This window comes from Limulus polyphemus, unplaced genomic scaffold (assembly GCF_000517525.1).
Source record: "Limulus polyphemus unplaced genomic scaffold, Limulus_polyphemus-2.1.2 Scaffold2183, whole genome shotgun sequence".
Classification (NCBI taxonomy): Eukaryota; Metazoa; Arthropoda; class Merostomata; order Xiphosura; family Limulidae; genus Limulus; species Limulus polyphemus.
In genome coordinates this window covers 85,207-102,498 of record NW_013667793.1, presented here as the reverse complement: position 1 = coordinate 102,498, position 17,292 = coordinate 85,207, and the positions used below count along the sequence as shown (strand labels likewise).

The following is a 17,292-nucleotide window of genomic DNA, read 5'->3' as shown; positions in this document are numbered from 1 at the left end:
CTGCTTGATATTCTCCAATAACTTCATTAGTGTATTGCATTAGCCTTTAATAAATTATTATACACTGATGATAATAGATGCAATACCTCAATAACTCTTACATTCCAGTATATCCCCCCCCCCTTTTATTGGGATTAATAGAGCCATTTTCCAATAAGTAGGTATATTTTCTTCATTCCATATTTTATAATTCATATTTCTGTTCTATCATTATGTTGTCAACATTCTTAATCAGTTCAAATCATATATTATCTAATTCTGGAGCTTTATTACTATTTAAGGACTTTATACTCTCTTTCACTTCACTTAGGGTTAAGTTTTGTAAGTCTTCTTTTTCTTGATTTCCTTGCTCATTCTCAGTAAACTCAAGTCTATGTAGTGGTTCCCAGCTATTAAGTAATGATTCAAAACAGTTTTTCCATGTGTCCATGACTTCATTTTCATATATTTTTGTACTGCTATCAGCACCATTAATCATTGTAAGTCTTAGAATTTTCTGTAATGTTCTGATTCTTCTACAATTAACAGCTTTCTTTATTATTTTATCTAACATCACTCAATGTTTGTCTATCCTTCCTTCTCTTAATGGTCTTGGCTTTCCTGAATTTCAACTTGTACATTCCTTTCTTCATTATTTCTATCACTCATCTAATTCAGTTAGCAGATTTTCTCTCCTCTATGGTCTGTCTACGTTCATCATCAAACCATTATTTCCCTCTCTCTGGGTAGTAATATCCCAATACAACTTCTGCCAATTTCAAAGTAGTTTCCTTCAAATCTTCCCAATTCTGTGATGCTGCTGCTTACCTCTTCATCTCTGATAATTCTAAGCATTTTGACTTTATTTCTCAATTCCATTTGGAAATATTCCTTCACCCATTATTCAGTTTTTACACATCCATCCTTTTTGTTTTTTTATAGTGCTTATGTTTACTGACATTGAGCTTTTCCTTAGTTTTGGTTATTAAAATATGATGGTTATCACAGTCATCTCCTCTATATGCTCTAACATCTTCTAAGTTTTTCTAAACTTTATATTTATTAGCATATGGTCTACCTGGCAAATATACTCAAGTTCATTTATGAACTTTCTTGTGGGGGAAATAAATACCACCAATAATGAAGTTGTATCAAATGAGACCAGTCTCATTCCATTATCATTACTTTCCTCATGCATTCCTTTGTTTCCTATTGCCAATACAAGAATATCTACCTCTCTTCCTACTTTGGCACTGAAATCTCCTATTATCCAAAACATCCTTCAATTTTTCATAAAGTTCATCTTTACCTTTATGAATCTAATGTAGGAGCATATGCTCAGATTACTGTCATTTTAAATCATCTACATATTCTAATCTTGTAATTTCTTTTACCGATATTCACAAATTTTTCCAAATATTCTATAACTCTTTTTGAGAGACAGAACCCAACTCCATGGACATGTAACCTATCCATTCTGCTGTTATCATCCATTTTGCACTCTCCAGAGTCCACCCATCTGATCTTTTGTAGGGCTACAATATCTATCTTATATTTGTTGACCATTTCTATCATGTTCTTTGCATAGCCAACTCTGTTCAGACTCCTAACATTCCAAGTCTTAGGTGTGATCATATTCACTGCCCATGAAACTCGCCAATGATGGCAATAAAAATTCCAGCAATCCAAGACTCTGCTTGAGATTCATTAACTCTCTCTCTCTTGACAGACAGGTCAAAGAGCACGTCACAGCATTTTAAGTTATTTTCAAATTTTAATAGAAGAATTTTATCATCACCTTATGGGAATAAAATTGGCATCACAATGAAGTTTATAAATCAAATTTTAATTATTGTTCTAATTTCTTAATTAGAAAGAAAATATTTGAAAAAATTCTAAATGTGCTTTTTTGTGTGCCATATGGCATGTATTCTTGTCTCATCGCTCAGTTTATATTTTATTATGCCTACCATACAACATCTATAGTGGTTAAGGAATTAGAAACATAAACTTCAAATGCTACAAGCTAGAATACAAAATAAGAACTTCCATCTTTTTGATTTGCTGGGATATCAATATATTTTGCAAACCCACTAATCCATTCTTTAAAAACCTCTTGTCTACTCATGCCTACTTCTCTTAAGTACATGTTTATAAACAATAGAAAGAACACATTCCAAACTACATAAATCTGGCTTGAAGGTGAAAAAACTTGTATATGACTGGAAATTTTAAAGTCTATTGAAGTCTGAACAGAAGTGAGAATTTTTAAACCCAGATATAGCTTAGTTAGAAAGTCAGATAAATTACAGTGGTTTTATTGTACCAGTAATTTGATAATTTTTTTGGTTTTCCAAAATGCATCTTTGAAATTTACAAAAAATAATTTGTCATCCCCATCAACTTGAAAGAATAAACAAGGCTTACAGTGAGGCTTAGCACGTATGACATAAGTACAACTCAATTTTGTAACATCATAAGTACTAGAAATCATTGTTTTTCTATACAATTTTTACTTACTGTTCTATGTTTTATGAAAAGTAACTAAAAATTAAGCATTTATGAATCAATAGTAATAATATATATTTATACACATTTTCATAAATACTTATACAATTGGTATACCTATACTGCTAAGTTCTGACCACCCCAGGAGGATAACTAACAAACAAATACCTTACCAAGTATATTGGACTGGCCTAAACATTCACAGAGCCATATCATAAAACATTTTCTTGCACTTTTACTACTTTAAACAATTATTGTTGTAGCCACTGTGTTCTTGGAGCTGGGATTATGATAAACTCTGTGAGAAAGTTCTTGTAATTGTACCACACAAGCTCATTTGCTACCAACAGTGTCATGTAAACAGACTAACACCAAGAGCTTTATGGTTAGCAGGTTTCTACTTAAGCCACTAAAAATAGATTAATCATAGGAAATAAATGTGACAAAGAGGAAGTACTTTGGAATTTTGTGGTCAATAATAAAAAGGATAGAACAGTACTACTCACTTTAATTCACATTTTTAAGCCTTTAGAGTGTTCTGGTGGTTGCATGGGTGGTCAAATTAACTGACCTCACATAGAAAATGACAGATACAATATAATGTTTTGTCTGAAAAAACGTTTGACATTTATTTAGAAGATTTTCAGAGGAAGTATTTTCAACCTGAAAATGAAAATCGCTTTGAAATTGGAGCAGTCGACACTCTTGACTCCATATATTCATGGAAAATGTTTTAGTAAAAATCCTTAATTAAAAATTCTGTTGTTTTTTTTTTCCTACAAAATACTTGTAATGTTTACTAAAAGACTGAAAAAAATTGTGAAGATATACAATACATGTCAAAATGATAGTACAGAAACTCCAATGGTCACTTTGGGGTCACATGATCAGTGTAATCCAACGAGTCAGTAGCAAAAGTAAGATTTTTACAGAATAGAGTTATTAGCCCTATTCCAACCCTTTTCAATTTATCCAGATTTGGGAGCAGTATGGGTAAAATCAATCATTAAATGTTATGGGTATCAACTCGCATAACAACAAGTACCTAATAAAATCCTCTACAAGATAAACAATTATTAACATCAATTAAAAAAATGACTATTGGAAGCTTAAAGTTTAAAATAAGCTCTTTCTATCAGTTATGTTAAAAAGAGTACCTGGTTTTGAAAACTGCTTTTAAAGTTAAGTACAAAGTTAAGTTTTGTTGTAGGTTAAAGAAATTTATTTATTTTTCACTAAAAGTAGCAGTTTGCACACTGAACATGTACATTTGACTTTAGAAATGTTTATATATTATATCTAGGATAAATAAGACAGTGCATTTGCTATAATACTGAAGTTATATGAACTGAAAAAAGATACTTTAGAATGCAGATGCATCACATGACACACAGAAATGAAGTTTGAGAATATTTTAAAATAATTTCTTGAAAATTAATAAATTAAAACTTAGATAAGACAAACATTTCAATTATAAACTACACTGTTTTAGTTGCATGCATAGATGATAATTATTTTGTTAAATTTTAAATATAACTCTGTGAAACCTCAATACATGAGCAGAAGAGCCAAACCTGTACCAAGGGTGTTAAATAAACTCAAATACACTTAAGAAATGATCAAAATATTTAATTAAAATATTCTTACATTATTTTCCTTACTTGTAGACAAATCTAATGAAAATGTAAATGTAATACAAAGCAATTTATAACTCAAACAGAAAAAACAAACAATCCAAAGCTTCTACTAAAAAAAAAAAACAAACTGCAAGACAAATCGAACAAAATGATTTACAAATCTTATGATAGCAATGAATTGCAATCCTTGGCTCCTCATGATGTGCATTTCGTACCCCTGATGTGCATTAATGTCATTCTGAATTTTATAATCCATTTTACAAGATAATAATCAAGATATTGTTCATTAGTTCTGAATATTATTTGAGCACTATTGCTATACTCAAAATAAATTTTGAAAGAACAAAAGAAGTAGAATAGTCTTAAGCCAAATGGGAGATCACTGATTATGTTCAACTAACCTATTTATAAGCCCTTTCAGGGAAAAGACACAGGAAATATTTCACTTAAAGCATTAAATCATGAAATACTCTGTAAAGCAACCGACTAATCTGAAACTGGGTTGGTCAAACTCTGATTACTGATCCTCACAACCTAAATAAATTATTAGTGAAACTAATTTGACAAAATTAAGCTAGTCTATGACCCACTGCATCTCACAATCTAAAATAATTTGTTAATGAAACTGAATAACTTGACAAATCTGGACTAGTTTAACAGTGACCCACTGAGCCACACGATCAAAAACAATTTGTTAATAAAACTGACTAACTTGAAAAAACTGGACTAGTTTAACTGTGACCCACTGGGCCTCACAGCCTAAACAAGTTGTGGTAGGAAAGCTCAAAATGACATTCAGATATTAAAAAACAAACCTTATTATCAAGGATTTCCATCACTGTGTGGGCACTGCTACTCAGGACTCCTATCAGATAGGGAGTGGTTACACAACACTGGGCCAACAAGCATGTTGGCAAACATGGAATCACAAGATGTTGCCAGGAAAAGGGGTACAGCAATGACAAAACTGTTGTGATACTATCAAATAGTATGCTGGAAACAAAGCAAAAAAAAGGGAGAGAACTGACAATTTGAAGAAAAGCATGAAACTATCAGCAAACTGATTTAAATTAAGTTGTATAGTTAACAAAATTACTTTTCCAATTATTATTATTTAATTCTTGGCCGCTAATCTGCTGCCATCTTTAAGGTAAGTACTAGATGTGTTAGCAAGAGTTGGATTCAATCCTTAGTCTTCTTGCATAAAGGCAAATGTATATCATAGTCATCCAGGCTCACCAAATTGGGACTTGAATCAACTGTTTGAATTGTTTCAAGAGGGTTATCCAAGATTTGCTGGCTTCTGTTCAAGGTTGGTTGAATGTCCTTTCATTTCACCAGGTGTAGAAGGCTTCTCTTATTTTTTTTCTTCTGTTGTTGGTGAATATCTCATTGCTTTGGTATTAGTCCAATCTTGTGTCTATTGTTCTCATGAATTTTGACTTTTTGCTCTTTCTCCAAATTCACAAAGTGATGTCTTACATAAATGTAGGTGGTTTAATGTGCACAGACTGCTCTAAGACCCAAGATTTACTTAAATCAGCTACATTGATGAAACATTCATAATATGGTCACACACGCACTAAACAATTTTACAGGATTTATGAACTATCTGAACAGACATTATCCAAAATACTATTAACAATAAAAATTGAAGATAAAATCTTGCTTCTAAGTATAATAGTGATCAAGACACAAAATTCATATATCACAGGAATACTCCTTGTCTAGTGCATGTGGCCAAATTATGAACACAGGACACCTACAGATAAAGATAAGTATCTTAACTACAGATCAAACCATCCATACAGTGCAAAGGTGGGTCTGTCTAGTCTGCAGAATAAACAAGATATGAAAGATGCTAAAAAAGACTAAAGAAATGCATATCACTACAACCTTTCCTGACAAGGGATACCACAGAGATGGGGGATTAACTTGATTACCTATGAATTGATTAGTATCATACAAACTTATCAATTTAATCAAAATTACAAATAAATTGATTAACTCTTTCAGCATGGGCTTAGTCCCTGGAACCGACCTCGTAACCATTTTCTGCTTGTTATGGTTTTCATGCTATAACTTTTAAACTAGTAGGGAAATGTTAACGAAATTTGGCAGATTATCTGTAAACATTACAATGCTTTCATATGTAAAATATCAACTTCTTTATTAAGTCTTAAGGTTTGTAAAGCAATGTGTCTTTTTTTTCTTTTTGCATGTTGCCAATCTATCATGCAAAGTAATGTCCATTTTAAGATTAAAAATACTTTTATACATCAGTAAATTTTGAAATTTCACATATGACATCTTTATAATGTCCAGATAGTTATCAAAGGTTTCTTAAGAAAAAACTATATTTTATCTATTATTTTCAGTAATTAAAGTCTGTACAGGTTTGGTAGATTTGACCGATCTCGCAACACAAATTATAACATAAAAAAATAAATGTTTAGACTAAATAGCTTAAGTCTCATAACATTATACATTTATATATATATTTATTATATTGACCTTTGAGCTGTGCCTGGTTAACAATACAGAAGTTACAATGACGCAGGTCACGTGCACTCATGTTACTGTATCAAATAACATAAAACTGACCTTTGGTCTGTACAAAGTAACTTGTCTTGGCTGTGTTTTAGTAGACTATTATTTTACAAAATATAGTCACATTTCAATTATTATACATTATATGTGTATATAGATTATTGATCTTTTGAAATAAGTTCTTAAACTTATTTTTCTTAAAACAGTAAATAAAGAAGTAAAGCAAACAAAAGTTGCGACCTTTGTATTCGGTTGCTGCTTGATGTAGGTTGCTAAGCCTTTTAAAATTTGCACGTGGAGGATATGAAACAAAATATTTTTTTTAGGTTTTATATATACATTTGAATAACTAAAAAATCATAAATTACTACATTAATAGAAAAGAATTCCACTATAATTTATCAGACTAAAGACACACCCTACCTCCTTGAAATATTGGATGAACAGAACAAAATGGTGCCAAGCCCATTAAAATGGCTGAGAAAGCCACTAGGGGGACATTCTGAGCTTCTGATTGGTTATTTATGTCATATATAGAAGTAAATGTATATAAGGGAGTGTTTCTAAAAATGAAAAGTGGTGGGCAGGGTGCCAATTTGTTTGATTTATTACATGAGCAATATCTTAGCAAATTGAAAAGATAAGAGGTTCTTATTTTATACTCTAGCTAGAAAATATCAGTAATTTGAGTTTCTAATTCATACGAAACTACAAACTTAGTATTTTGACTTCACAAACATCTAATATGAACCAGTACTGCATTCAACATACTATGTGACACACAAAAATTGATGTTTATCTGTTTTTTAATATTTGCTTTTAAATTAAGAAAATGAATAATATATAGTACTAAAATTTGAATTATAATCTACAGTTTGATACCAAAGTTATTGACATAAATTCATGACATACAGTAGTTCAATAAAATTTTGAATGCGAGTCAACAAATGAGATAACCCGTGACCCATCTCAAAAGGGTTAGTGTCATTAAAATAATCAACTAATTGAAATCAGAGTTTCTGAATAATATCACTTTCAGTGATTACAATTATCCAAGTTATCAAACAATTGCCATTATGATTTTCTTTTTCAATTAATTCAAGTTTCTTCATCTTTGGTCCAGCATAGCCTGTTGATTAGTGTAGTTGCTTTATAATTCAAGAGTTGCAGGTCTGATTCACATTACCACCAAACTTGCTCATCTTTTCAGCCTTGGGTGTGATATAATTGCTTCTTTGTTTTTGAGTTATGGTAAAGCTATCTGCCACCATTTCCAATTTTGAACTGCCAACCAGAATAAAGGCAACTGACTGGCAGCATCCACCACCATGGGGCAAATACTTGTGAATTGATATTCTTTATCCACTCAACAATGCCAGCCTTTCAACCATATGATAAATTACAAATGTAAATGCACTAATCGATTTTCAACAAATAACAACAAAATAAATAAATTAATACAAAATTAAAATTTGCAAGTATCAGTCATTTTATTTATGGTAACAAAATAAAAACATAAGGTATGTATAAATTGTTTTCTACATCATACTTTATATCAAATAGAATATTATATAAATGTACTTCATGATTGAGTTTATAAATATATATGTTGCAATTGCAATATAGCCTTCACCATGTACAATTATAGATAAACATGTAATAAAAATAGTAATGTTTTGGTTCACTTCCCACTGGAATATTGCTATATAACTAGATACCTATGAAAACCTTATTCTTCTTAACCTCTTAAATAGTGAACATGTGTCCTTAAACATGTGTTGATAAGTTTATTGTCCCTTTGTACATTCAAAATACACCTGCTTGACCACCTACATGTAAATTTGTATGTTCTGTTCACAGTCATATGCTTATTGGCCTCAGTATGGTTGTATTTACGTAAAATTGTAAACTAAATACCCAGAACTAAATTTATGTAATTTACGTTTACCTGTACTTACTAATAGTCTCACTAGTCACTGTCATGTTTAGCATTTTTCTGATTTATAAACAAGTGTCACAAAGTTTTTTGTTCTTATTCCAGCTTGTTACAGTTTTCAATGCATATATGGTATATTCTCATGTACATAAGTTTAGGATTAAAAATTAACTTAGTCCTAAGTTGTTGTGTCTGAAGATGCCTGTCATATTAAACAAAGGGTAGTTCAAATGTCTGTTAAGAAAGGAGAAATCTTACATGAAAATAATCAATGAGCTTAATGTAATCAATTAAAAGGCTTGAGAATTAATCAATAAGTAAATTCCACTAATCACTCAGCTCTAACCCTGGATGCCAAGTAGAATAAAAACACCAGGGATAAGCAGGGTAAAAATGAATGACACAGTCATTCTCCTGAATCAAAATTCTCTCTGAAAACACACAGAGAATATGTAAATAGCATAAAATCTTAGTAGTATACAGAAGCTGTAACACAAGGAAATTGCAAGTATTACATACCACATTCCTTAAAAACCCAATGGAGAGTAAAAACACCATTTATAACAGAGAAGAAATTCATATAATAACATGGAATAACATTAAAATAATGGGATATGACACACATACACAAGAATAATAAAAACAAAGGAAGCCATCTAGATCTAATTTACTGTTAATACATACTGCAAGCCTAGCACGGGAAGCAGCAAAGGCAACATACCCCTTTTAAAGTCATTAAGATAATTGATTTAAGTTCCAATAGGAAGGGAATATAGATAATTGAATAGCATTTATTCCTTTTTACCACAAAGACCCATGATTGAATACTGTATTCTGCCTATACATACAGTCCTTCTCAAGTCTCACTGAAGATGGCAGCAGTTTAGTAATAAGAGCTGGGTAATCATTTAAGTCACTGGTCAAGCCAAGAATTAAATACCTGATCACTACAACCTTACCACACATACACACACTAAGATACTGTTTAATTAATTCTTATGGTCAACAAAACTGGTCAACTGATTAATTAATTTATAAATGACATTGTCAAATTATGTGCTGTGACCAAACAAAATTGATGAAAAGCAGAAAACAAGTATTATATTTAGTTTGTTTGGGTTTTTTTTATGAGAAAGTGATGTTTATTTTTAACATTATTTAACATAAAAATTTGGTATTTTTTAAAAATTAGAATATAATTCAAACCCTTTTATGAACTTGGGAAAACAAATCTTTTGTCAAATCTCAAAGCTCTTAACAATTTTGTGAAACTTACAAAGCTGTTTGAGAAACTTCTGAGAGCTTTACTCCTACATACATGATTTTTCTTTTTCATGTTTTTAAAAAGGTTGTGCTAATCATCAAAATTTTACTTGTAAAAGAATTTTATGTTACTGGAAACAAGCTTCTGAATTATGATAAAACAATTAACTAGTGGGAATCATCATGTTTATTTTAACAATAAGAAATACATAGAAAAATAACTTATGAAATAATAATTTCAGTAATTATTTAGTGATGTAATACAAAAATAAAAATATATATAAAAAAATATATATTTCATGACCTTGCTGGGAAATTTTACGCCTCCAAAAAAATATGTGCAGAAAATTATTAAAATGAGAGCACAGAACAAATTTTTTAACAATGAATAATTCCTTATTTTGGTAGAGCTTTAAATTTAAATTAGGTTCTCTATTACTCCCTTTTTTCAAACTTTACATGGTAACATACAGCAAAACATAAGGTATTAAAATTTTAAAAATTCACTTTATCTTTACAACGTTTAACCCTATATACATGGGGTTGGTCCATTGGACAAGGTCCATGTTGGAGAATTAATGTTTACTGTAAATTCTGGAATTCTGAATTTACTTAAAGTATCTTCACAAAAGGTGGTTAGCTTTGAGTAAACATTACAAGTATGTTATATACAAAAGTCAGAATTTTTCAAGTATATCTATATAAGATTTGTCTGAATGTACTTTATTTGGTCTGACTTTAACTCTGACTAGTATTAGTGCAAGGTGATTTTCGTGTTAAGAATGAAAATATTTTTTTCATCTTAAAGTTTTCATATTTTATTTACATGACCTTTAGTACACCCTAAATGAATATTTCAAGTTTTTTGTCAGTAAAACTTTATATTTTTTTATCTATTATTTTCTCTACAGTCTTGGTCCATTTGACTGACCTTGTAACCACCACATAAAAAATAGTAGTAGTAGTAAATCTAAATTTACCCTTTCTCCTTTCTAGAATAACTGCAGATTGTAAAACAAAATTACAATTACTTATCCTAAACAGACTCAAGCTCATAACAGTTTAGATCTGTTTTCATTTAATTTCACTGTTTTATTGCTCTTCGTACCATGTCTCAATACCACAATTAACAATAAAATGACTCAGCATTAGCGTTGAGAGCAGATTACATTTTTACTTAACTTTTATAAGTTTTAATCTAGCCTAGTACACTTTAGTTACTTTTGTTAAAATATACATCAATAAATAATAAATATACATAAAAATAAGAAAGTTATTACTTACTTCAAGTCTGAAGCATTTTACTCTGAAAAGCCACACTTCATTAATTACAAATTTTTCTCACTATGTTGGTTGTTCAAAAAATAATCCATGTAGCTTGCATATATGCATTTCAAAACAAAAAGTAATTCATACAGTAAAACAGAATGCCACAAAACTACTATAGTTTACCTGGCTTTCTAAATGACCTATAAAAAGGTCTAAAGTTTTCATTTCTTATCAGAGCCTCAACTTTGATCTTCTCTGAATAAATTCTGCTTTGGAAATGGTGTCGTTTATCAAAATAAATAAACATAATTACATAGTTAACAAACTACATTTTTATGCTAAGTTTAATGACATACATTGATATTAAAGTTCTTCAGTTAGATTTTGAATATAACTCTGTAAAAGTCATGGCATTCACACTTTCACCCGTAAATCTAAATGGTTAAAAAATACTCAACCACTTTAGGCACAAAAACTATATCACAGAATGTTGGAAAAAATCACCTGGTAGATTGACTGAAAAATAACACCCTACGTTCCAATAACTGAGATGCCATAACTTTTAACAGCAAGTCAACATCCAGAAGCTGGAGTAAACTTGTCAATTTTCCCTGTAGATAAAAAAAATACAACATGAAATTTTCCTATAATTGGTATAATGCAGCATAAACACTCACTGGTAAGAACAAAATACAACATAAACTCTTCCTTTACAGAACATCAATTTTTCCCTGTACAACACCACAAAACATACTACAGCATCAAATATTCCCAGTGAACATAATAAGGCATCAACTCTTCAAACAAAGATCATTATACATCATTAACACTCACTAGTAATAACAAAATACATCATCATCTCTTCTTATACAGAAAACAGCATTAATTCTTCCTGTACTGAATGTACTACAGCTTTAACTCTTCCCTTAGAGAATATGATACATTCTCAATTCTTCTTACATAGAATATAGTATACCATTAACTCTTCCTGTACATAACATATCACAGCATTAACTATTTCCTTAGAGAACATAATACAGAATCAACTCTTCCTATACAGAATCCTATAGAACATCATTTCTCCCTGTATAAACCACATATGAGTATTGAATCTCCATGTAGAGAAAACATTGCAGTATTAATTCTCACTGTAAGGAACTTCATGTTACATCTGCTCTTGTCTCCAATAACAACAGATAACATATTTAATAAAACTTCTTTGTAAAGAACATAATACAACATCAATTCTCCTCCAAATGAATACAATACAACAATCCCTCTTCTTGAAGAAAACATAGTACAATATCAATTTTCCCTATAAAGTAAATAATGAATTGCTAGATTCCTGTGTAGATAGCATAATGCAGCATAAACTTTCTTTGTATGGTTTACATACAAGTCTTTTCAAAATTTAACAAGTTTTGTGGTTAACAACTTATGTGCCAAGTTAAAATGCCTTGTATTGGTAAAGCTTCTTGAGATACGAAATATTTGTACACTTAAATTAATAAATTAAACAGCACTTGTGCATAGCTGAAATATTAAAAATGGGCATACAATGTTGAATCACTGCATAATAAAATCAGCTATACTGAAAACATGAAACAGCCCTAAAAACCTCAGCATGTTTTGACACTCTAAGCTGCCATAATCAGGAGTATAAGTTAAAATCAGGTATTGACTTAAAAACCTACATCACTTTTAAGTTACACTAGACCACCCGTGACCCGTTGGGTCACCCACCATTCAGAGGTTATGAAGAATTCAAGCTAATTTCAATATTGCTCCGAAATGAAGGTTTATTTGAGATAATTTAATTAAATATTTCAATTCATTCGTGTTATTCATAATTCAAGAAAAGATATTTGATTTTTGATCGGGAGTAAAAGGAAAGACCATTTCAGTTCTCAGGTATTGTGATGAATTAGTGCATTATGTTGTGGTCTTTCCTCTTAAACCTTCTACAAATAAGAAACAGTAACACTTTATTTTTCTTCGAATTACCTACCATAACCAAAGCACATCATTGAGAAATTCTTCAGACCTTGTTTTTGTCATCTTATGCCTTTTAAAGAAGATGGGAACATTGACATGGAAATAGATTTGAACAAAGAAGTTTCGTAAAGAGTGCGAATGGTAGTGTGATGTAAAATTACTCATGCTAGAAATTTTTATAAAAGTAACCCTAAAAACGGCACTAACTCAGTAACCCGTGGCACGATGAAGTTTCGTAAAGAGCATGAATGGTGGTGTGATGTAATATTACTCATGCTAGAAATTTTCATAAAAGTGACCCGAAAAATGGCGTTAACTCGGTAACCCGTGGCCCAATTTTAACTAAACTTGTTTTATTCTGTTTCTATTCTCATTTCATTACAAATATGGTACTACTGTGTGCTGTTTTGCTGTATTTAATTACAGACAAGCAAACAAACAATCTCAGCATTTTATAACTATATAGATAAACTTATGGTTAGAAAAGCAGATAATAAGTTATGAAATCATAACTGTATAATTTACACTTAAGATTGAATTAGAACTGTCACACTCATTAAAAAACATTGGTAGTATCATGACTGCCAAGGAAGACAAAGAAGTCAAGTCATGATGGTAAGATTTAAAAAGTTGCTAGAGAATGGTTCTAATGAACAAATAGAAAAGAATTATACTACTGTGGTACATAACAGTTAAAATGGTGGAAAAAACTGTATCAATTTGACATTTTACCCAGGTTTTATGTACTACCAAAAGTCCATAAATTTGTTAATTCATTTTGTCTGATTATTCCATTTACAGGTAAAGTTCAAAAATGTTCATTCACAACTAATTCCCATTAGTACATAGTATGAAATTCATTTGCCCTTGTGAATGACATAAAGGGATAAATCAGGAATCAACAGATAAAGTAGCATGTTTTGCTGCTGTGTGTCGGTTCACAATGTGCTGATTGAAGAGGCAATTTGTTGTCTTGAGAATATATTAACAGCAAGCAAGTTTTCCTTGTTATAAGTGAGTGAAATTATTAAGTTGACCACTGAGCATGTGCCAAATGCATATTTTAAAGAGATAAATTCTTGAACCCTTACGAGGGTTAAAGGCCTCATCAATGTGTTTCCCATGGGAATCAAGCTTGGACTGAAAGTGAAATTGACAATTGTCTTTACAGAAAATAACGTAACATAATATGCATTTGATAGATGCAAACCTTGGCTTTCTATTGGTTATAAATCATGTAGTATTCAATGGCAAGAAGAACTATTGGCAATTTCTGAAAGAGGGGATGTAACAGGTGAGCATGGCAAGAGTGGTCTGGTTGTCTATTTTATGGCTCTGTAACCAAATAAGATTGAAAGTATAAAAATTATGCATTGCCCGAGTGATGAAAATATTATAATAATGAATTTATGTTGAATTTCGTACTTCTCGGAGGGGTGGTAAATAAATTAGAGAAGAAGAGATACCTAGAGAGCAAATGTCACAATTCTCACACTAGGGGATATCCTAGATTTTTTTTTTAATACTGCCTTATAAAATCAAGAATTTAAAACTTATATACTATTAAAATATGGATTATTAGCTACATTTGTATACTATATTTATTGTTATAACATGAATAAAAAGTAGTTTGATTAAATTTTGAATGTAACTCACTAAAACCTCATGATGTGCACAGAAAAAGATTTCCGTGGCAAGAGGGTTAAAATCGTTTTGAGAAAACTATTTTCAGTTGCCATTCCATCACACAACAAAGCATTTCACAAAAGAAATAATCTACACTTGTTGGACTTAAGTATGACAGTGCATTTCTTATTTTGAAATTTTCAATTCAAACAAAATAATATTTTCATCTGTGCTGTGCTTGTTGCATTTCAGTTTTTTTCATTTATTGTTCTGTTTTTATTAGACATAATTATACTAAACAGCAAGAAATACAAGAGTTCAATTGAACAACAATTTCTGTAAAGGTTCACTCAATAACTCTCTGTCTGCAGATATTATTTCACTAAAGCAGTGAGTGATCTAACATACTTTGATGAGCAAACATAAAAACTTACATGAAACTTTGCATCTTCTAGTGGTCTAATCACAGAGATTTCCATCTGTTACGAAAACAAACCTTTTGAGATAATACAATAGCACTTGAGTGTATACATATATAAAAAATACAATAAAACAGCCATAATCCAGAATGTTGTAATACGTTCATATTTACTTAAAAAAATTGAATAATTAATTTACTTGTAATCTACCCCATAAAGCCTGTTTAACTCTAAAACATATACTAGCAGAAAATAAACAATGTAAATATATGGACAAATACATGTGACTGGTAATAGCACCTTTACAAAAGTAATACTTTCATATTTATACAAATATCATCCTAAAACTTACAGTATTTCTCACACAGTTTCTACTTTATAATTAATAACCATCTGTAGAAAAAAAAAAAGTACAAACAAAAAAAGGACAAGCCATAACATTTTTTGTTAAGATGTTGCTGAAAATAATCCTTTATGTATGTTATCATATTTTCACACTTACATACAAAATATAAAATACAAATCTCAGTTATTAATTGGTAAAATATTGACTTGAGTGATGAGATGTAATAGGTATTAAAAACTATACCAGGCTGGAGTGGCATAATATGCTTTGACACAAATTAGTGTCATGTGAAAAAAAAATATAAAATTTTTTTATACAAACTGTGAATGTAAATTTAAATAATTTATGACAATATCAGCATGCAATACAAACTAAGTAAACAGTAAAAACGAACTTGTAGAATCTTTGCAACACAATTTTCCGATTTCGCTGAAGATGGAATAAGTTATTCCGAAACGTTTGAACCTTGTAAATAAAATGTTTTATGTTTTATCAACCATCTTCATCTTCATTATTAAACTTCAGTTTTCCCATCATGAATCCATTGTTGGCAATAAATATTTGGAAATAACTATATTGGTGAATGCTAAAAATAGACAAGCTAACTAAGAAAAAAAATACTAAGCTAACAATCAAAAAGTACTATAAAGTTATTCATATAACCATAAAACTTTTAACTCTCCTATCACCCAATATCAAACAAACATGCATGGGCAACACGAGTTATGTATGTCATTTCTGGTTGTTTTAAAGTAAAGTGTGCAAAAAATATCACCTAATGATTAATTCTTAATTAATCATAATAAGAAACTGGACCAAATCACAACCATATTAATAGAAATTGGAACCTAATACAAATAAACTGTAGTTACATAACATACCATGTTAGTAATCAAAAGTTAAATCAATCTTATTACTTTTCAAATCTGAAGTTACTGTTCAATGTAGAGATATGGAGTTAATATATATTATAAAAGGAATTTCAATAAAAAAAATCTAATTTTCCCGAGAACATTAGTTTGTGACTGCATATAACATTCAATACATATAACTTCAAACAGCTTTGAAAATTCAGCTAATACTACATGGCATAAGATAATTTTGTCTTATTCTATAGTAACTGATCACATGTATTTGAGTTTTTAGTTCCTCTGAAGAAAATTCCACCTAACAAAATGTGAGAGGATATTATGTTTTGTTTGAGGAAGAATCATAGCTCTTTATTTCCCAAACAAACTACTCAAATAAGTTTACAAATTCCTGTAGGTAATACTTTGTAATTTATTTTCTTACTCAAAAACTGTAACACAAACAGGTATGTGAAAATAATCTTCCGATGTGAAAAGGCTAGTGAACAATTATGTCTTTTCTATTTTTGTTAATAGGTAGTGCATACATTAAAATACACTGAATTATATGGATGATGAAGATAAGCTCCTCTAGTAATAACCAGATGGCTTGACAAACTATTCCCCATACATCAGGATACACTTATATACATGGATGACAAAGATAAACTTCTCTATTAATAATCAGATGGCTAGACAAGCCCTTTCCTAAACATCAGAATAACATACTAAGCTGTGTGGATGACAAAACTAAGCTCCTCTATTAATAATCAGATGGCTAGACAAGCCCTTTCTTAAACATCAGAATAACATACTAAGCTGTGTGGATGATAGAAAATAAGCTCCTCTATTAACATTAGATGGCTAGAACAAGTCCCTTTCCTAAACATCAGAATAACATACTAAGCTGTGTAGG

At 30.3% G+C, this 17,292-nt stretch overlaps 1 protein-coding gene across 1 annotated transcript in view; it reads right to left on the bottom strand.

Moving 5' to 3' along the window:
- LOC111087463 (DENN domain-containing protein 2D-like) overlaps positions 1-17,292 on the bottom strand; it is a 56,973-nt gene that overhangs the window by 15,053 nt on the left and 24,628 nt on the right. The window contains exons 7-9 of the mRNA XM_022394152.1: positions 15,198-15,242; positions 11,647-11,753; positions 4,940-5,117 (exon numbers count right to left, since the gene is read on the bottom strand). Coding sequence (XP_022249860.1) covers positions 4,940-5,117; positions 11,647-11,753; positions 15,198-15,242 — 330 coding nt within the window. The remainder of the gene's footprint in view (positions 1-4,939; positions 5,118-11,646; positions 11,754-15,197; positions 15,243-17,292) is intronic.